Source organism: Conger conger, chromosome 15 (genome assembly GCF_963514075.1).
Source record: "Conger conger chromosome 15, fConCon1.1, whole genome shotgun sequence".
Lineage (NCBI taxonomy): Eukaryota > Metazoa > Chordata > Actinopteri > Anguilliformes > Congridae > Conger > Conger conger.
Window position 1 is genome coordinate 40,049,268 of NC_083774.1, and position 21,782 is coordinate 40,071,049.

The 21,782-nt window shown below is 43.7% G+C and overlaps 1 protein-coding gene across 1 annotated transcript in view; it reads right to left on the minus strand.

The window, feature by feature from the left end:
- Nucleotides 1–21,782, minus strand: part of cracr2b (calcium release activated channel regulator 2B) — a 51,834-nt gene that overhangs the window by 19,042 nt on the left and 11,010 nt on the right. The window contains exons 4-12 of the mRNA XM_061222272.1: nt 20,483–20,764; nt 18,503–18,614; nt 15,480–15,609; nt 13,738–13,884; nt 11,325–11,415; nt 10,508–10,603; nt 7,981–8,168; nt 1,363–1,434; nt 674–728 (exon numbers count right to left, since the gene is read on the minus strand). Of these exons, the coding sequence (XP_061078256.1) occupies nt 674–728; nt 1,363–1,434; nt 7,981–8,168; nt 10,508–10,603; nt 11,325–11,415; nt 13,738–13,884; nt 15,480–15,609; nt 18,503–18,614; nt 20,483–20,737 (1,146 nt within the window). The 5' untranslated portion in view covers nt 20,738–20,764. The remainder of the gene's footprint in view (nt 1–673; nt 729–1,362; nt 1,435–7,980; nt 8,169–10,507; nt 10,604–11,324; nt 11,416–13,737; nt 13,885–15,479; nt 15,610–18,502; nt 18,615–20,482; nt 20,765–21,782) is intronic.

Genomic DNA, 21,782 nt, shown 5'->3' on the forward strand with positions numbered 1-21,782 from the left:
ATCACATAATCCACATGCTTGGATGACCATTAGTGAAATGTATTTTCATGTATGCACTTCCTTTATAATGTATTTTTTTTAAACCTTTCTTGCTACCTCTGCTATCAGCAAAGCAACCGATGCCTCCTCCATTTTGATTGTAGGTCATTTTGTATTTTTTGAGGATTTAGTATTGTATGTTAAATACATTTTGTGATTTCTTGTCCATCCTTGACCATCGGCCATTTAAGACCAAGGAAAAAAGACTCAAGACCTACAAGGCCTACACAAACAGTAATTTAAATGGCATAACCAGGGAAAGAACCATTTCTTTCTTTCTCAGAAGATTAGAGGCTTTGACGATGTACATAGAAGCTGGTTGCTCAAGTTGAACATGTTAAAATAGCACCATGACACTGCAGGCCAGCCGGAACACTCATGAAAATTACTGAAACATATTTCCAGGTGAGAGTCAAGTTGAACATCACATATGTCCAGAGTAGAGCAGTACAGCCTTGAAGGGTCAAAGGTCAAATGCAGGTTTGGAGCAGCTTGTACAATGACAGCCCTGCGTAAGGGAAAGACGCTAGTCCCCAGGCAGAAGTTTCTAGAAGGGGTAGAAGGGCTGTGCCCAGAAAGAGTGAGAATGTCCACAGTGGCATTGTGGGAAGGTTGGCGGGCGTCTGTAACTAACCCTCCTCTGTGTCGGCTGCGCGTCCTTCTCATCCCGCATGCGCTGGTTCATCTCCCTGAGAGAGAAAACGCAGAGCGATCTCATCTAATGTTACTCAACTACAGTTTGGCACATCAGGTTTTTTTAGTTATTGAGTTTCACAATGCGCTCCTATGCTCTAACTCCCACAAACTCACATACAGAGGCACATGAACACACACTTATTTATTTTAATTTATTTATTAATTCGGATCAAACCCCGGTTTGGCGAGTCAGCTGCCATGCCACCAGTGTCACAGTTTTGCCTGAGGCATATCAATTATTCATAAAGATGGGATATTAATATATATCAGCACAGCCTACATACTCATTCTCTATCAGGGAATCGGCTTCCAATCAAAAATGCGTGCACCCTTTCAACTGATAAGACAAAGGCCATCTATATCCTCCAGAAAAGAAGCTTCAGTATTTTATCACAAAGTGCCTTAGTGTGTGTTTCAGCACAGTAGAATATACGGTTCCTCAGATTAAGACTGGAGATTAATTCGCCCTACAGGGGAAAAATTAATTGCCGAGGATAACATATCCAGTGGCATACCTTTCAATACGTCAAAAGAAACCCCAACAGACACAGCCAAACTAATGGACAGAGACACAAATACAGCTGGACAGACAGAGCGACAGAAAGACAGACAAGCAGGCAGAGGTACCTGAGAAGCTCCAGTTGTTTTAGCAGACTCTCCTTCTCTTTCTGCATGTTCTTGGACACCTGGAGCACATCCCTGGAGAGAGAGATGTATTAAATCGCACCCCTGTACAGACCCCTTAATCTCACCCCCTGTACAGACCCCTTAATCTCACCCCTTGTACAGAGCGCTTAATCTCACCCCCTGTACAGACCACTTAATCTCACCCCTTGTACAGACCGCTTAATCTCACCCCCCTGTACAGACCCCTTAATCTCACCCCCTGGAGAGACCCCTTAATCTCACCCCTTATACAGACCCCTTAATCACACCCCCTGTACAGACCCCTTAATCTCACCCTCTGTACAGATCCCTTAATCACACCCCCTGGAGAGACCCCTTAATCTCACCCCCTGTACAGACCCCTTAATCTCACCCCCTGTACAGACCCCTTAATCTCACCCCTTGTACAGACCATTAATCTCACCCTCTGTACACACCCCTTAATCTCACCCCCTGTATAGACCCCTTAATCTCACCCTCTGTACAGACCCCTTAATCTCACCCCCTGTACAGACCCCTTAATCTCACCCCTGAATGAATCTCAACCCACGGATTCATTCCGAAGTTTGGACTGGATCTGAAGCTGTGACACTCATCTGAGGCTTAATGAGCCATTCAGCAGCCCAATGTGCTGACATTCTGTTACATTCACAGAAGGGTTTAGTTCTGAAGTGCACAAATTACAGCAGGAAAGGTGCAGCACTAACACAACCTTTACTTCCTGACTGGAACCCCCCCGTGCAGGGCGATGATTATAGTTTACGTGTGATCGGTTTAATAAGCTGGGGGTTTACTCAAGTCGTTCGGGTTGCATAACTACCTGGGCTGCAGGTGCAGCTGCTCCAACAGTATTCAAATCACAAACCTTTGAGTTACAGGTCCATATCCTGGCACACACACACACACACACACACACACACACACACACACACACACATTTTAAATCTTTCTTTCTTTCACATTTAATTCTATTTATTACATTATAAGGGACCAAATATATTTCAGTTGCACTTCACTTGAGTAGCAGACAGCTTCCAAGTCGAGAACTAGCAAACAAAATGCAGAATAACCAATTGTACCTCAATTACTCCAGCAGGAAACATTATGGGGTTACAGCACCTGCCTATAACGGAGAAGACCATTAGCCATCTCCATTTAGCCGGCCTGATTAATTAGCCTGTGGACATGGCCTAAACTTCCAAATATATAAACTAGGAGCTGGCACTTATAACCTAGGTCAGTTATGGCTTGTAGTAATGGCTAGCATTTTAATTTCATTAGATATGCATCTTCCAAGCTTGAATTAAAGGTACAGTCTGTTTTACACCTCTCTATGGTCCTCATAAATCGCAATGAGAGCAGGTTTGTTTGCAGTTACGTTAGAAAATTGATGGTCATTACTGTTGCTGCTCTCTTCTGCTGAAATATTTGTAGTGGGCGGAGAATGGATGATACTATAGCTATAATATTAACAATTCTGTCTGTCATGCCTGGCTATGAACAGCCCTTTATAGAAGTGAAAACCATTTCATATGTATACACATTGTTTCAACCACCTGTTGATGACCATGATGTAAAAGCCATGCTTACTAGAATACCAGATGGATAAATTGAGTTTGGTTGGTAACACTTGGAGGCGTGCTTTTACAGTGAAGATGAGGACCTCCTTAAACCACTAAATGATCTTTCTGCCATGACTGGCAATGTGGGCGAGGGGGCCGGGGGTGGTAAGCCAATGATACAGCGACCGGCAGTGGCCAATGAGAGAGCAGTGCAAGTGCTCGCATGGACGAGCGAACCACCTTCCTAGGCTAGCAACCTAGCCACCTAGGCTGGCTACCATATCATTATTTCCACATTAGACCACAAGTTAGCATTGAACTAACACAGGGAAAGGGGGCTCATAATGCCTGGCTGCCTGATTGTTAGAATATGCCTTTTATTGGGTGAGTCTGCGAGGTGAGGGTTGTAAACCATGAGAACGGCGAGGGGGAGGCTGGGGTTTTATTGCCCAGCTTTGCAAATAAGAGGCTGATAAGCATCTAAGTTGCTGTTCTCACTAGCAGAGAGTATTTTTAACAACCTTGAATCGCAATTTTGCGGTTTAATTACGTTGCAGTTTTTTGTATTCGATAAATTCTTGATCACTCAACCACAAGGGGGTGAAGTGGATTGGGTTAAATAAACTGGTGAGTATTATCTACATACTTTATGATAACCTGTACTGAGTGAACAAAGCTATCTTCCTGGCTAATTTAGCATAGATTCGCAATTGTTGCTAGGTATACAATGTACAAAGGCAGCCATTACAATCTGCAAAAGGGACAACATGACCATGTTTACGTGACATATCATGTTGGCCAATCAGAGAATAAACTGTGGGCCATGGCAAAAGTACCATTTTTCCCTTCCAGTTATATTACAGTTCAATGATGCACCCCACCCAGGTAAAAGGCCAGCAGCCGCCACTGGAGGATACTGAATGCTAACCAGCAAAAGTCTTTAATATTTAAATATATATATATATATATATATATATATATATATATACAGTGGTGTGAAAAAGTGTTTGCCCCCTTCCTGATTTCTAATTTTTTTGCATGTTTGTCACACTTAAATGTTTCAGATCATCACACAAATTTAAATATTAGTCAAAGACAAGACAAGTAAACACAAAATGCAGTTTTTAAATGAAGGTTTTTATTATTAAGGGAGAAAAAATCCAAACCTACATGGCCCTGTGTGAAAAAGTGATTGCCCCCTAAACCTAATAACTGGTTGGGCCACCCTTAGCAGCAACAACTGCAATCAAGCGTTTGCGATAACTTTCAATGAGTCTCTTACAGCGCTGTGGAGGAATTTTGGCCCACTCATCTTTGCAGAATTGTTGTAATTCAGCCACATTGGAGGGTTTTCGAGCATGAACCGCCTTTTTAAGGTCATGCCACAGCATCTCAGGTCAGGACTTCGACTAGGCCACTCCAAAGTCTTCATTTTGTTTTTCTTCAGCCATTCAGAGGTGGACTTGCTGGTGTGTTTTGCAGAACCCAAGTTCGTTTCAGCTTGAGGTCACGAACAGATGGCCGGACATTCTCCTTCAGGATTTTTTGGTAGACAGCAGAATTCATGGTTCCATTTATCAAAGCAAGTCTTCCAGGTCCTGAAGCAGCAAAACAGCCCCAGACCATCACACTACCACCACCATATTTTACTGTTGGTATGATGTTCTTTTTCTGAAATGCGGTGTTACTTTTACGCCAGATGTAATGGGACACACACCTTCCAAAAAGTTCAACTTTTGTCTCGTCAGACCACAGAGTATTTTCCCAAAAGTCTTGGGGAACATCAATATGTTTTCTGGCAAAATTGAGACGAGCCTTAATGTTCTTTTTGCTCAGCAGTGGTTTTCGTCTTGGAACTCTGCCATGCAGGCCATTTTTGCCCAGTCTCTGTCTTATGGTGGAGTCATGAACACTGACCTTAACTGAGGCAAGTGAGGCCTGCAGTTCTTTTGTGACCTCTTGGATGAGTCGTCGCTGCGCTCTTGGGGTAATTTTGGTCGGCCGGCCACTCCTGGGAAGGTTCACCACTGTTCCATGTTTTCGCCATTTGTGGATAATGGCTCTCACTGTGGTTCGCTGGAGTCCCAAAGCTTTAGAAATGGCTTTATAACCTTTTCCAGACTGAGAGATCTCAATTACTTTCTTTCTCATTTGTTCCTGAATTTCTTTAGATCTCGGCATGATGTCTAGCTTTTGAGGATCATTTGGTCTACTTCACTTTGTCAGGCAGGTCCTATTTAAGTGATTTCTTGATTGAGAACAGGTGTGGCAGTAATCAGGCCTGGGTGTGGCTAGAGAAATTGAACTCAGGTTTGATAAACCACAGTTAAGTTATGTTTTAACAGGGGGGGCAATCACTTTTTCACACAGGGCCATGTAGGTTTGGATTTTTTTTCTCCCTTAATAATAATAACCTTCATTTTGCATTTTGTGTTTACTTGTGTTGTCTTTGACTAATATTTAAATTTGTTTGATGATCTGAAACATTTAAGTGTGACAAACATGCAAAAAAATAAGATATCAGGAAGGGGGCAAACAAATCACACCACTGTATATATATATATATATATATATATATCACCAAAAAACAGGTTCTATAATGATTGGCACCCTGGGTTAATACATTATGCAAACACCCCTGGCAAAGACAACAGCCATGATTCTTTTCGTATAATTTATGATAAGGTTAGAGAACCCATTGAGGGATTTTTTTACGAACGTTTTTACAAGGAACACTTTTGGCTCATTCAATATACCTCATTCAGTACACCTCATTCAATACACCTCATTCAGTACACCGCATTCAATAGCGGCTAGGGGCTAGGGTTAGGGGCTAGGGTTAAGGGCTAGGGTTAAGGGCTAGGGTTAAGAGCTAGGGTTAAGGGCTAGGGTTAGGGGCTAGGGTTAAGGGCTAGGGTTAAGGGCTAGGGTTAAGAGCTAGGGTTAAGGGCTAGGGTTAAGGGCTAGGGTTAAGGGCTAGGGTTAAGGGCTAGGGTTAAGGGCTAGGGTTTGCACTGGCCATTCAGAGTACTGAAGCCTTTAAGTAGGAAGAATTTGGTCCCTCTTGTGTTGGTGTTCTATGTGCGTTTGTTCAGTCCTCTTGGAAATAGAGTGCTAAGTTTGAGAATCCAGTGTTTCTCTAACCTGCGTCTCCCCTCCGGTGTCCAGTTATTATTTGTTTGAAGGCCCAATATTTCTAGTGCCTCAAGCCCATGGTGAAGGAAATGAACCATCGGGTGTGTGTCTGTCTCTTTGTGATTTCTAATATTATATATATGTTGTGCTAGTCTACATTTAATTGTATTCCCTGTCTCTCCTATATATTTTATACCACATTGTTTGTTTTATTATGTAGGTTGTGTTAGTAGTGGTGTTCCTGACTGTAGTGGCTTATTTGTAGAATACTGGGCCCTGTGTAGGTATAGTATTAATTTCTGGTAGTTTGCTGCTCACCAGATGATCTTTAAGATTTTTATTTATTTTATACGCTGAGATAATTTTATAGTTCTGGATAATGTTTGTGTTCTGTAGGGTGCAGGTTAGATTTAATTTAATTTTTCTGTTTGCAGCTAGGCTAAATGCTGAGTAGGTGGTGATTTGCGGGATGATTTTCCGCATGTCTTGTTGTCGGGTGGTTAAGAAAGTTTTCCGGACCTGTCCAAGGAAAGATCTGGAATACCCCCTTGGTTTTAATGCATTGAAGAGGGTCTGGGTAGCCTCTTCAAAATCTATTACCTGTGTGTAAATCCTGTTGAACCTGAGCAATAGTGATTTGATCAGGCCCTTGAAAGTGTGTTTAGGGAGGAGACTGTTTTTATGTAAAAGTGTATGTGTCAGTATCTTTAAAGAAAACTACACTATTTAAAGTGTGTGTTTGGGAAAATGAGGGTGCCTTGTATGTGGTAGTGTCCAAGAAATCGATTTGTTGGTTATGTGTGATATATTTAACTGTTATCGTTCTATGGTGTGTGTTGAGGATTTGTATAAAGTGTTTGAAGTCGGGGTGTCTCGGTGGCGCAGCCTGTAGAGCACTGACCGCATGCTCATTGCGAGCCGCGACGTCGGCGGTTCGAATCCGACCGTCCGACAATTTGTCGCACGTCTTCCCCTCTCTCGCTCCCATTCTTCCTGTCTCTCTATACTATACTGTCCAATAAATGCTGAAAAAGGCCTAAAAAATATCTTAAAAATAAATAAATAAAGTGTTTGAAGCCCTCTAAACTGTGTGTCCATGTTCCCCATATGTCATCTGAGTATCAAAAATAATTGGTGGGTAGTTTGGGGCATTTTTGAAAAACAGTCTCCTCCCAGTGTGGCATGTAAATATTAGCCTAGGCCGGTGTAAATTTTTTACCCATCGCCGTGCCGCTGATTTGTAAAAATAATTCTTTATTGAATTCAAAGTCATTTTTTGTCAGGCTGATTTCTAACAGTTGTAGGAGAGATGTATCCGGGCGGCTGTCGTCCGGGTATTTCTCCATCCAGAGTTTTACAGCTGTTAGCCCTGCTGCAGTGTTTATGTTTGTGTAGAGACTATCTATGTCAATTGTGAATAAAATGGTGTCCTGTGTTATTTTAGTGTTTTTAACTATGCGTATGAAGTCGTATGTGTCTTTTATGTAACTGTTGTGTTTAGTTGACAGTGGAGTGAGGAAATAGTCTATGTATTCTGCGATCCTGTAGGATTCGCTGTTGCAGTCTGAAACAATAGGTCTCCCTGCCGGGAGCTCATATGGTACGCTCCAGGACTGAGGCTGCTTGTATATTTTGGGGAGGAGGTAAAAAACCCTTGGTCTAGGATTTTCCTCCCCCCTTAAAACTTTGTTTTTTTGTGATGCATTTATTCTCTAGTAGTGTCTGTATAATGTTATGTATTTCCTGTGCTGTGTCTAGATATATGGGTCTAATTCATTTCTTATAGTGTGTGGTGTTGTTTAATTGTCTGTGTGCTTCTTGAATGTACTGTGGGGCTAGGGTTAGGGGCTAGGTCTAGGGTTCGGTCAGGTGCGTGTGGTACCTCTCTCGACCCCTCTGCTGGCTGGCGGTGCTGCTCTGGATCTGCTCCAGCTGCAGCTGGGTGCTCTGCAGCTCCGCCCTGCTGCAGTCCAGCTGCTCCAGCAGGTGGGAGTTCTGCCTCTGCAGCTGTTCGTTCTGCCCCCGCGTGCTGCAGTGCTCCGAGCTCAGTGCTCGCACACGGCTCTCCAGCTGAACAACAACAACAACAACAACAATATCATAAAAACAATAATAATAACAACAACTAAAAAGTACAGTGTGGGCTTGCCGAAAGCTAGATTGGCCATAATAATGGCAGCATAAGAATGATGTTAGTAGCAGTGATAGTTACTATTATACAATGGATAGCTCTGGTCCATTCTCTCTATTGGTCCGTTTGCGTTCCAGCCATGATATACGCACAGCTAAATGATGGCTAAAATGATCTTTTAATATTACTCCACGTTTGTAGATCACAATCATCTACTTTGTAACTGAAATGAACGTAACAAAAGTAAAACAAAACAAGTGTTTTTAAAGTGTCCTTTAACCTTCTCAGGGATTTGAGAAGGGGATTAAAGTTTGTTTGTCTTGTCTTACTTTTGTGAAATTTTGAAAGATAAAATTAATTCGTAATTTACAAATTTGGGCGGCACAGATGGTGCAGTGGGTAGCACTGCCGCCTCACAGCAAGGAGGTCCTGGGTTCAAATCCCTGTCGGCCGGGGCCTCTCTGTGCGGAGTTTGCATGTTCTCCCTGTGTCTGCGTGGGTTTCCTCCGGGTACTCCGGGTACTCCGGTTTCCTCCCACAGTCCAAAGACATGCAGGTTAGGCTGATTGGAGAGTCTAAATTGCCCATAGGTATGAGTGTGTGAGTGAATGGTGTGTGAGTGAGTGAATGGTGTGTGTGCCCTGCGATGGACCGGCGACCTGTCCAGGGTGTATTCCTGCCTTTCGCACAATGTATGCTGGGATAGGCTCCAGCCCCCCTGCGACCCTGTTCAGGATAAGCAGGTTAAGATAATGGATGGATGGAATTTACAAATTTCTATGAAGGTGTTGCTAGGTGTTGCTAGATTACTGCTAAGGTGTTATGAGGTGGTTGCTAAAGTGTTACTAGGTGGTTTTAAGGTGATACTAGGTGGTTGCTAATTTGTGTTATGTGGTTGTTAGGGTGTTACTAGGGGGTTACTTGCTATGGTGTTATTAGGAGGTTGCTAAAGTGTTACTAAATGGTTGCTAGTGTGTTACTAGGTGGTTGCTAAGGTGTGTTATGTGGTTGTTAGGGTGTTACTAGGGTGTTACTTTGTGGTTGCTAGGCTGTTACCATGTGTAATTTGGACAGTTGGAAGTGTTGTATAAGCAAAACCCAATGAGGATCAAAGCTAGCTCTTTCTAGAAAAGTTGGATGTAACTTCAACATATCCGAAGTAGTGAAGGGTTAAATATCTCTGAATTTATGGTAGTCAACAGTACCCCACTCCGTTTATGCCAGTCTACAGTACCTCCCTATTTATATGGCAGTCTATAGTACCTCTCTGCGTTCATGGTGGTCTACAGTACTTATCTCTGTTAATGGTGGTCTGCAGTGCTTATCTCTGTTCATGGTGGTCTACAGTGCTTATCTCTGTTAATGGTGGTCTACAGTGCTTATCTCTGTTCATGGTGGTCTGCAGTGCTTATCTCTGTTAAGGGTGGTCTGCAGTGCTTATCTCTGTTAAGGGTGGTCTGCAGTGCTTATCTCTGTTCATGGTGGTCTACAGTGCTTATCTCTGTTCATGGTGGTATGCAGTGCTTATCTCTGTTCAGGGTGGTCTACAGTGCTTATCTCTGTTCAGGGTGGTCTACAGTACCTCTCTCTGTTCAGGGCGGTCTACAGTGCTTATCTCTGTTCATGGTGGTCTACAGTGCTTATCTCTGTTCATGGTGGTCTGCAGTGCTTATCTCTGTTAAGGGTGGTCTGCAGTGCTTATCTCTGTTAAGGGTGGTCTGCAGTGCTTATCTCTGTTAAGGGTGGTCTACAGTGCTTATCTCTGTTCATGGTGGTCTGCAGTGCTTATCTCTGTTCAGGGTGGTCTACAGTGCTTATCTCTGTTCAGGGTGGTCTACAGTACCTCTCTCTGTTCAGGGTGGTCTACAGTGCTTATCTCTGTTCATGGTGGTCTGCAGTGCTTATCTCTGTTCATGGTGGTCTACAGTGCTTATCTCTGTTCATGGTGGTCTGCAGTGCTTATCTCTGTTCATGGTGGTCTACAGTGCTTATCTCTGTTCATGGTGGTCTACAGTGCTTATCTCTGTTAAGGGTGGTCTGCAGTGCTTATCTCTGTTCATGGTGGTCTACAGTGCTTATCTCTGTTCAGGGTGGTCTACAGTGCTTATCTCTGTTAAGGGTGGTCTGCAGTGCTTATCTCTGTTCATGGTGGTCTACAGTGCTTATCTCTGTTCAGGGTGGTCTACAGTACCTCTCTCTGTTCAGGGTGGTCTACAGTGCTTATCTCTGCTCAGGGTGGTCTACAGTACCTCTCTCTGTTCAGGGTGGTCTACAGTACCTCTCTCTGTTGCATCATGATGCCTTCCAGTTCCTGCTCTTTGATCTTCAACTTCTCCTGCAACTCATGGCTTTTGTCATTCTGCCGCAAACTGTCCTAGAACAGAAAGAGCCACAGACACCATTATCATATTCAACACCAAGTTCTTAATGATCTACATCATTAACATAATTGGCCCTATTTTAATAGTCAAGGTGCAACTGTCAATCACTAGCCGTAACACAATGAGCTGCATTTAGCACATGCCCAGCTGAATTTTAGTAATTTAGTGAGACCAGGCTTTTGCACAACTGTTGTAAAAAAGGCTGATCCAATAGGATTACATTAACTGGGCATGTGGTAGCGATTTGATTTAATTATAGCCAATCGGATCACTCATTTTCCCTCCCTTTAAATACAGAATGTTAGCACCACAGCACCACAGCTGCTAATAACATCAATTAGACCATTTTACAGGTGTAGGTGGTCTCTCAGGCTTCTCTCATGGCTTACATTGATGGAATTCAGACAGATGCAATGCCTAAACAGCCAACACCGTACTGCATAAACGCGGTTGCCATTTCAAATTGTCAAATTAAAATAAACAAGACAATTCTTGCATTTCTGTGATGTCTTCGGGCATTCATACTATGTCTGAATTCATAATGTCGCCAAAGCAGGACAATACACCTACATTTATGCTTAAAATTGGTCTGGGCAAACACATTCCTGGGCATCTAACTTGCACAGAGCCAAATATTTCTATTGACACCTGCTCATCCTCATCACCATACTCATCCTCATGGCCTTCATCGCTAACATGAAGCAGGCCTAGTACCTGAGCCAGCTGCTTGGCCCGCTCCTCCCTGATCTGGCTGTCCATCTCCTCGTATATGGAGCGCACCACCTGGTCATGATCACACTCACGCCTGGGAAACAGAGGACCAGACAGGCTTATACACACACATACACGCACACACGCAGACGTGCAGACACACGCACACACACACACATACACTCATACAGACTAATACGCACACACACGCACGCACATACATACACACACACACACACATATGCACTCATGCAGACTAATACACACACACACGCATACACATACAAACATAAACACACAGACACACACACATATGCACTCATACAGACTAAGACGCACACACACACATACATACATACCCATACAGTGGGAGCAATAATTATTTGATCCCTTGCTGATTTTGTAGGTTTGCCCACTAACAAAGAATGGAACTGTGTCGAATTTTAATCATCGGTACATTTTAACATTGAGAGACAGAATATCACAAAATAATCCACAATAAGAGCATCATATAAATTTTATAAAGTTAATATCATATTTTCACATGAAATAAGTATTTGATACATAGAACAACAGGAATACTTGGTGGAGAAAAATTGTTGGCAAGCACAGAGGTCAGACGTTTGTTGTAGTTTTTCACCAGGTTTGCACAGATCTCGGGAGGGATTTTGGTCCACTCAGATCCTCTCCAAATCTTTAAGGTTCCAAGGCTGTCGCTTGGCAACTCGAAGCTTCAGCTCCCTCCACAGATTTTCGATTGGATTTAGGTCTGGATGACTGGCTAGGCCACTCCAGGACCTTAATATGCTTCTTTTTGAGGCAGTCCTTTGTTGCCTTGGCCGTATGTTTTGGGTCATTGTCATGTTGGAAGACCCATCCACCACCCATTTTCAGCGCTCTCACTGAGGGAAGGAGGTTGTCGCCAAAAATTTCCTGGTACATGGCCCCATTCATCCTCCCCTCGATACGGTGAAGTCGTCCTGTCCCCTTAGCTGAGAAACACCCCCAAAGCATAAGGTTTCCACCTCCATGCTTCACAGTGGGGATGGTGTTCTTGGGGTTGTACTCAGCATTTCTCTTCCTCCAAACACGGCGAGTTGATGCCAAATAGCTCTATTTTAGTCTCATCTGACCACATCACCTTCTCCCAAGCCTCCTCTGGATCATCCAGGTGTTCTTTGGCAAACTTGAGACAGGCCTGTACACGTGCCTTCTTCAGCAGAGGAACCTTGCGCGCGCAGCAGGATTTTAATCCTTCACGGTGTAGTGGGTTACTGATGGTTCTCTTCGTGACTGTGGTCCCAACTGCCTTCAGGTCATTAACAAGCTCCTCTTGTGTAGTACTGAGCTGATCTCTGACCTTTCTCATGATCATTGATATCCCACGAGGTGAGATCTTGCGTGGAGCCCCAGACCGAGGGAGATTGCTCCAACAGTTGTTAATTTCTCACCAAGCTGCTTGCTTATTTTCTTGTAGCCCATCCCAGCCTTGTGCAGGTCTAGAATGTTGTCCCTGATGTCCTTAGACAGCTCCTTTGTCTTGGCCATGGTGGAAATGTTGAATCCGATTGATTGTGTGGACATTGTGTTGTTCTTGGCAGAACACCTCTAGCTCAGAAATACTCTTTGGCCTCCTTGCATGTACAGCATGAATGAGATCTTTCCACAGATTTTCAATAATATTCAAGTCTGCGGTGGCCATTCCACAACCTTCCCCCCTCTTTCCTGGAGGTAATTCATAGGTGATTTCAAGGTATGCTTGGGATCATTTTTTTCCTGGAATACCAAACCTCTCTTAAAATTCAATGTCTGGACTGACCCTTGAAAATTAGCCTTTCAAATTTCTTAATGGTAGAATCCATTTTTCCTTCCATTATTATTATTTTTATTATTATTTTTATTATTATTGTCATAATCCTAATCCTCATTGTTATAATTATCTGTGTGAATTGTCCAAACATTAGGATTAAAATGTCCAATCACAGTCCCTGCTAAAATATAAATATGAATCAGTAATCGTAATCTTACTTATTTTGACTCACACACTCTCACACTCTCACACTCTCACACTCTCACACTCTCACACTCTCACACTCTCACACTCTCACACTCTCACACTCTCACACTCACACACTCACACACTCACACACACTCTCACACACACACACACTCTCACACACACACACACACACACACTCACACACACACACTCACACACTCACACACTCACACACTCACACACACACACACACTCACATACTCACACACTCACACACACACACACACACTCACACACTCACACACTCACACACTCACACACTCACACTCACACACTCACACACTCACACACACACACACACACACACACACACACACACACACACACTCACACACTCACACACACACACACACACACCTGCGCAGTGCCTGCTCCAGGCTGTCCCTCTCCTGCAGGGCGTCCTGAAGGTGTGAGATGGTGTGGGACAGCAGATCCTCCAGCACACACAGCAGCTCCGGCCGCTCCCTCTTCAGGCCACACCACACAGCACGCAGCTCCCACTGACTGTAGCACAACACAGAGCACACACCACAGAGCACGCAGCTCCCACTGACTGCAGCACAACACAGAGCACACACCACAGAGCACGCAGCTCCCACTGACTGCAGCACAACACAGAGCACACACCACAGAGCACGCAGCTCCCACTGACTGCAGCACAACACAGAGCACACACCACAGAGCACGCAGCTCCCACTGACTGCAGCACAACACAGAGCACACACCACAGAGCACGCAGCTCCCACTGACTGTTACACAACACAGAGCACACACCACAGAACACGCAGCTCCCACTGACTGCAGCACAACACAGAGCACACACCACAGAGCACGCAGCTCCCACTGACTGCAGCACAACACAGAGCACACACCACAGAGCACGCAGCTCCCACTGACTGCAGCACAACACAACTGTTACACAACACACCACACCACAGAGCACGGAGCTCCAACTGACTGAAGCACAACACAATACAGCTGTCACACAGCACAACACAACACTGCTGTCACACAATACAGCTGCTACATAACACTGCTATTACAACAGCAGTTACACAACAACAAAATACTCCTGTTACACAACACAGCACAATACTGCTGTTATACAACACAGCACAATACTGCTGTTATACAACACAGCACAATACTGCTGTTACACAACACAGCACAATACTGCTGTTATACAACACAGCACAATACTGCTGTTACACAACACAGCACAATACTGCTGTTATACAACACAGCACAATACTGCTGTTATACAACACAGCACAATACTGCTGTTATACAACACAGCACAATACTGCTGTTATACAACACAGCACAATACTGCTGTTACACAACACAGCACAATACTGCTGTTATACAACACAGCACAATACTGCTGTTACACAACACAGCACAATACTGCTGTTATACAACACAGCACAATACTGCTGTTATACAACACAGCACAATACTGCTGTTATACAACACAGCACAATACTGCTGTTATACAACACAGCACAATACTGCTGTTACACAACACAGCACAATACTGCTGTTATACAACACAGCACAATACTGCTGTTATACAACACAGCACAATACTGCTGTTATACAACACAGCACAATACTGCTGTTATACAACAGAACACAACACTGTTGTCACACGACGCTGCTATTACACAACATAACACAACACTACTGGTACACAACACAACATTGTTGTTAGACAACACACAATGGTCACTGGCTCTACTGCAGTACTGTAGCCTGAAGGGTGCAAAATAGTTACTGGCTCTCTTGTAGTACTGTGTGGCCTGTATGATGTAAAATAGTCACTGGCTCTCCTATATTAATGTATGTAGCCGGTAGGGTGTGAAATAGTCACTGGTTCTCCTGCAGTACTGTGTGGCCTGTATGATGTAAAATAGTCACTGGCTCCTCTGTAGTACTATATGTGGCCTGTAGGATGTAAAATAGTCACTAGCTCTCCTGGAGTACTGTGTGTGGCCTATAGGGTGTAAAATAGTCACTAGCTCTCCTGGAGTACTGTGTGTGGCCTATAGGGTGTAAAATAGTCAGTAGCACTCCATAGAATGGAAGGACAGACTCACTCTTTGAAGAATTTCTCAGCTCCCAGTTCCACCAAGATCTGTGTGAACTTTTCCTCATCTGGGTCTGGCTGGTCCATACCCACCTCTGCTCCTCCCTCACACTCAGCCTCTTCTACGCCTACAATCTCCCCTGGACCAGAGAGAGGAGAGGAGAGAGAGAGTTAATCCTGCTGCAAACAATATGTAGTTCTGACCCTGTATGCACTCCTTCCACAGCATATTTAAAGGGGAGTCCCAACTTGTGAGAGTTCCTGCAATCTAACTGGTTGTAGGAAGCTTTTGTTAGCATTACCTCAGATACCTGGCTGAGTTCGCTTTAGTCACCTACAACTGGAGCCCCACTCCTCCTACAACTGGAGAAATGTCCTGTTTTGTCAGAATACACTTGTGTAGGGCTGCAGGGTGGCTCATCCTGTAAGGCTCTGTTCCAGTGTGTGGATGGGCCCCATGGTCTGGTATCTGTTAAGGCTCTGTTCCAGTCTGTGGATGGGCCCCATGGTCTGGTATCTGTTAAGGCTCTGTTCCAGTGTGTAGATGGGTCCCATGGTCTGGTATCTGTTAAGGCTCTGTTCCAGTGTGTGGATGGGCCTCATGGTCTGGCATCTGTTAAGGCTCTGTTCCAGTGTGTGGATGGGCCCCATGGTCTGGCATCTGTTAAGGCTCTGTTCCAGTGTGTGGATGGGCCCCATGGTCTGGTATCTGTTCAGGCTCTGTTCCAGTGTGTGGATGGGCCCCACGGTCTGGTATCTGTTAAGGCTCTGTTCCAGTGTGTGGATGGGCCCCATGGTCTGGTATCTGTTAAGGCTCTGTTCCAGTGTGTGGATGGGCCCCATGGTCTGGTATCTGTTAAGGCTCTGTTACCGAGTATGAATGGGCCCCATGGCATTTGTTAAAGGAATGTTTTAGTGTATGGACATTTTGGCCCAACAAAGTTCTATGACTCAAACACGAAAAAAAGGCTTAAATACTATGTACTTTTCTGACAATAGCATTATGAAATTTGGAGTACAGAGGATTTTTATTATGAAATAAACAGACAGGGGATAATCAGGGGAAGCAAATGCTTTTCTGCAACTAGATGCAAATGCAACAACAGTTAACTACAGACCCAAATCCAACTTTTTATTTTATTTTTAAAAGAGCATTTTAGTTGTCTGATAATGACATTTTTCGATGCATTTGAAGTTTAGGCTAATTCATTCGAAGCAATCCTGTGTAGCTAGTTTCCATTCTGTTAATAGCCAAAACATTTTTTTATTTGTGTTAAACGAGTCTTGCACATCCCTGCCATGGTCAATTACATTTTTGATTTCATGAAAGTTTAGGCCTGCGTTTAAACGTTTCCAGCAGTAGGCTACAAATGTGATGCTCCTTCACAGATGGGCCAGCCTGTCTGAATTTTGAATAAGGGATGGGCGAAGGGGGGTGGGGGCTGGCCCAAGTCATTTGAATCCTGCAAGTGGACCGAAGAAAATTTATTGGGAAACGCGGCCTTAAACCTTACATGCTACACCCTAAGCCCTATGTTCTCCACCCAATACCTTACATCCTACATGCTACACCCTAAGCCCTACACCCAGGTTGCACATTCAGAGTGATGAATGTACTTCAGGTACTTTGTCTGTATTGGTGTCATCGTACAATTCCAATTAATACTAGAGTAATGACAATTGTCATTGTCACACACTATTGCTTAATATGTTTTTGAAATGAGTTGGATAAAAGCATCAGCTAAATGTAATGAGTTTAAAGCTGTTGAAAACAAGACCAGGCGAGCCAGGTTTAGCTGAGCCCCAATGTAGCTGACCCATAGAGAGGAACAGGAACCTCTCTCACAATATTTTATTAATAATACAAATATATAACATTACATTGGTGATAAAACAGCTCCCCCATGAAACCAGATGCAATTTGAAATATAACTTGCATTTATAGCCTACATTTACTCCCGTCATTGAGGAATTTCCTTCTCGGTAGGCTACTTGTATTACGACAGAATCTTAGAAAATGAGTTTTGTGGCTCCACAAACCACAAAGAGCATTGCATTGTGGTTTTAGTTGTGCTCAGGCACTTGTAGCTTTGTGATTGCCGTGGCAGTGAACCAGTTGGTGCTACATATCGTTTCAAATCTGTTGATTCTTTTAGCTATATCGGGAAAATTGCTGAATCAACTTGTCTCTTCACTCACTTTACATAGAGGAATGAAAGGACATTTTATTAGCTAGTGCAGATACATCATCCATAGATAGTCAGTGGATTTCGTAACATGCACTCGGTCCATATTTGTATAAAGTTAAATGGTTCAGAGGCAACGCTACAGGACAGAAAAGGCAGGCAATTGAAGTTTTGAAGCCGAAGGCTGATCACATTAGTCTTACAGCAATGACAATCTAAACATTTTAATATCTGATGGGCAGGCAGTGTAGCCTACTCAGAACTCCCCTTAGACGGAGAGCTGTTTTTCCCCTAAGCAGTATATTGAACTGCCTTCACCAAAACCCAATCTCTGTTTGTGTACCCCCCTCCTCCCACCAATTAGAAGGCCAACCTAAATCACCTGTGGAACAGAGTTGTGTCCCGCAGCAGCAAGTGCCAAAACAAAACAAAAAAAGGGCAAAAACCAAACGAAAACATGGAGTGTCAGTGCGTGTAATTCCTAGTCGTAACATATTTCACATTATATTTTATGAGCTGTGACATCACCTTCCACCCCAAGTAACTCCAAATCACTCCAAAGTATTTTTGTTTGTTTGTGCTGCATTTCAGCTGGTTTGTGCTGTATTTGTTTTCTTAAGAGCCGTTATTTTTATTTAGATATGAAGCATTTTATTAATAGCCATGACATCTTCCACCCCAACATGCCCCGAATTGGCCCAAAGTGGTGTCATTCATTTGTGCTGGGTTTGTGCTCATTTGTGCCATAAAAAATATTGCTTAAAGAAATAAAAAATAATAGAAATAAGGAAATAAAATAAGAGAAGTAAGGTAATTGGTTGTTCAGGAATCACAGACGTTAACTAACCTAAACCCATGTTGAACTCCAGGGGTGTCAGGAAGCCATTTCTGTCTCTGTCCAAACTTTCAAACACTGCTTCTAGCTGCTCTGAAGAGAGAGGCAGTTCTCCCTGCAGCCTCTGAGAGAGAGAGAGAGATAGAGAGAGAGAGAGAGAGAGAGAGAGATGATGAATGGGTTGCTATGGGTTGCTATGGGTTGCTGTGGGTTGCTATGGCGTGTCCTCCACGTTAAGAAAGATCCATAGTTCCATTAAACCAATTCCCTTGCATTATGCAGTAACACCTCACCATTCTGATTGGCTGTTACAAATACCTAGCAACCACCTACCAACTGATTAGTAATATGCTCGCAACTTATATAGACTTCTGTACAACATCCGGAGAATCCAACCCTTCCTCACCACATACTCCACTCAGCTCCTTGTCCCAGCAATGGTCCTGTGCCGCCTGGACTATTGCAATTCTCTGCTGGCTGGCCTTCCAGCATCTGCCATCAGACCCCTACAACTGATCCAGATGGCTGCAGCCCGTCTGGTATTCAATGTTCCCAGACATTCACATGTCACCCCCCTGCTCAGCAACCTCCACTCGCGTACCAGGCAGTTAAGGGATCAGACCCTGAATATATTCAATCACTTATCAAGGCCTATAGGCCAGCAAGACCCCTCCGCCACTTTGTGCCGTCTGGCACCTCCCCCTCGCCACACCTGCACTTCTCGCTCATGACTGCTGTCCTGGCCCCATGGTGGTGGAATGACCTCAGAACAGCAGCGTTTCTGGCCTCTTTCAAGCACAGACTGAAGACTCATCTCTTCAGGCTGCACCTTTCCCTCCCTACCTCACCACCATGATTAGCCCTGTATATGCCATAGACTATAATGGCACTCATATAGTTATACATAGATATTGTTGTGTTTAGTATGAGCTATTGTATTGTTGTACTCGGGGTACTCTAGCCGTGGTATGCTAGTTTGTAAGTTGATGTACTCTTCAAGGGTTCCGATTGTATCAGTATGGTCAGGCTAGGACTGTATGGTTACGCATAAAACCGTACTGTCCTCTCAGGTCCTCTTCACACTTCCTGTGTTTGATCTGCACTTCATTGTACGTCGCTCTGGATAAGAGTGTCTGCTAAATGCCTTGTAATGTAATGTAATGTAATATAGGCGTAACAGACTTTCATTAAGCATAGCATTCTCACATGCTTCATATACTTTCATTAAACCAACTGCCTTGCATCATTCACTAACACATCATGTCTCTGATTGGCTGTTAAAAATGCCTAGCAACCACCTAGCAACTGACTAGTAATATCCTAGCAATTTGTATACTTCACGTGTAAAGTTTATATCATGCTTATATGCTTCAAATAGTTCCATTAGGCCAATTGCCTTTTATAATCACGCCTTACTTCACCTCTCTGATTACGCATACCTAGCAACCACCTAGCAACTGACTAGCAACACCTTAGAAATAACATAGTAACACCTTAGTCATCATTAGTAATACTACTAGAATACTGCAATCCCAGTGCCTCTTAGACTGCCGCTACTATTACAATAAAAACATGACTACTACAAACACTATTAATCTTGCACTGCCATTACTACTGCTAATCAACCAGGGCGGCCTGTAGCATAGTGGTTAAGGTACATGACTTGGACCCGCAAGGTCAGTGGTTTGATCCCCAGTATAGCCACAATAAGACCCTTGGGCAAGGCCCTTAGCCCTGGATTGCTCCAGGGGAGGATTGGATAAGAGCATCTGCCAAATGCCATTAATGTAATGTAATGTAATCTAACTTTCAGCTAGCATACTCTTCTAGTTCTAATTGGATCAAACATGGCTGGAGTCCAATGGCAAAATAGGCTTTTTGAGGGAAAATATAGATAGTCACTAGGGGGCAAATTCATATCAGTTGGCACAAGGGATAGGTCGAAAGCTGGCCCCTTGTCACACACATGCTCTCGCACACAAACACACTCACCTGCATGTCCCTCTTGGTGATGAAGCCCTTCTCTTCTTTATCACAGAGTTGAAACAGCTCCCTGGCCTTCCCCAGCCTGTCCTGCTGCCCCGTGCCCAGCTCAGAGAGCCCGTCTCCAGGGTCGGGGGGCACTGCCGGTCCCCTGCTCCGCCAGGGCCTAGGGCTCACACCACCCCTCACCCTGGGGCTGGAGAGAGGGGCCTCGCCCCTGGCCTCTCCCACCAACACCTCCCCCGTCTGCAGCCAGCCAGACATCCCTGATCTGGAGAGGCTTCAGCCAGTCTGTATTAAACAAGAACACATTACACCACAGCAGTTCAGCTACAGTATTAAACAAGAACACATTACACCACAGCAGTTCAGCTACAGTATTAAACAAGAACACATTACACCACAGCAGTTCAGCTACAGTATTAAACAAGAACACATTACACCACAGCAGTTCAGCTACAGTATTAAACAAGAACACATTACACCACAGCAGTTCAGCTACAGTATTAAACAAGAACACATTACACCACAGCAGTTCAGCTACAGTATTAAACAAGAACACATTACACCACAGCAGTTCAGCTACAGTATTAAACAAGAACACATTACACCACAGCAGTTCAGCTACAGTATTAAACAAGAACACATTACACCACAGCAGTTCAGCTACTGTATTAAACAAGAACACATTACACCACAGCAGTTCAGCTACAGTATTAAACAAGAACACATTACACCACAGCAGTTCAGCTACAGTATTAAACAAGAACACATTACACCACAGCAGTTCAGCTACAGTATTAAACAAGAACACATTACACCACAGCAGTTCAGCTACTGTATTAAACAAGAACACATTACACCACAGCAGTTCAGCTACAGTATTAAACAAGAACACATTACACCACAGCAGTTCAGCTACAGTATTAAACAAGAACACATTACACCACAGCAGTTCAGCTACAGTATTAAACAAGAACACATTACACCACAGCAGTTCAGCTACAGTATTAAACAAGAACACATTACACCACAGCAGTTCAGCTACAGTATTAAACAAGAACACATTACACCACAGCAGTTCAGCTACAGTATTAAACAAGAACACATTACACCACAGCAGTTCAGCTACAGTATTAAACAAGAACACATTACACCACAGCAGTTCAGCTACAGTATTAAACAAGAACACATTACACCACAGCAGTTCAGCTACAGTATTAAACAAGAACACATTACACCACAGCAGTTCAGCTACAGTATTAAACAAGAACACATTACACCACAGCAGTTCAGCTACAGTATTAAA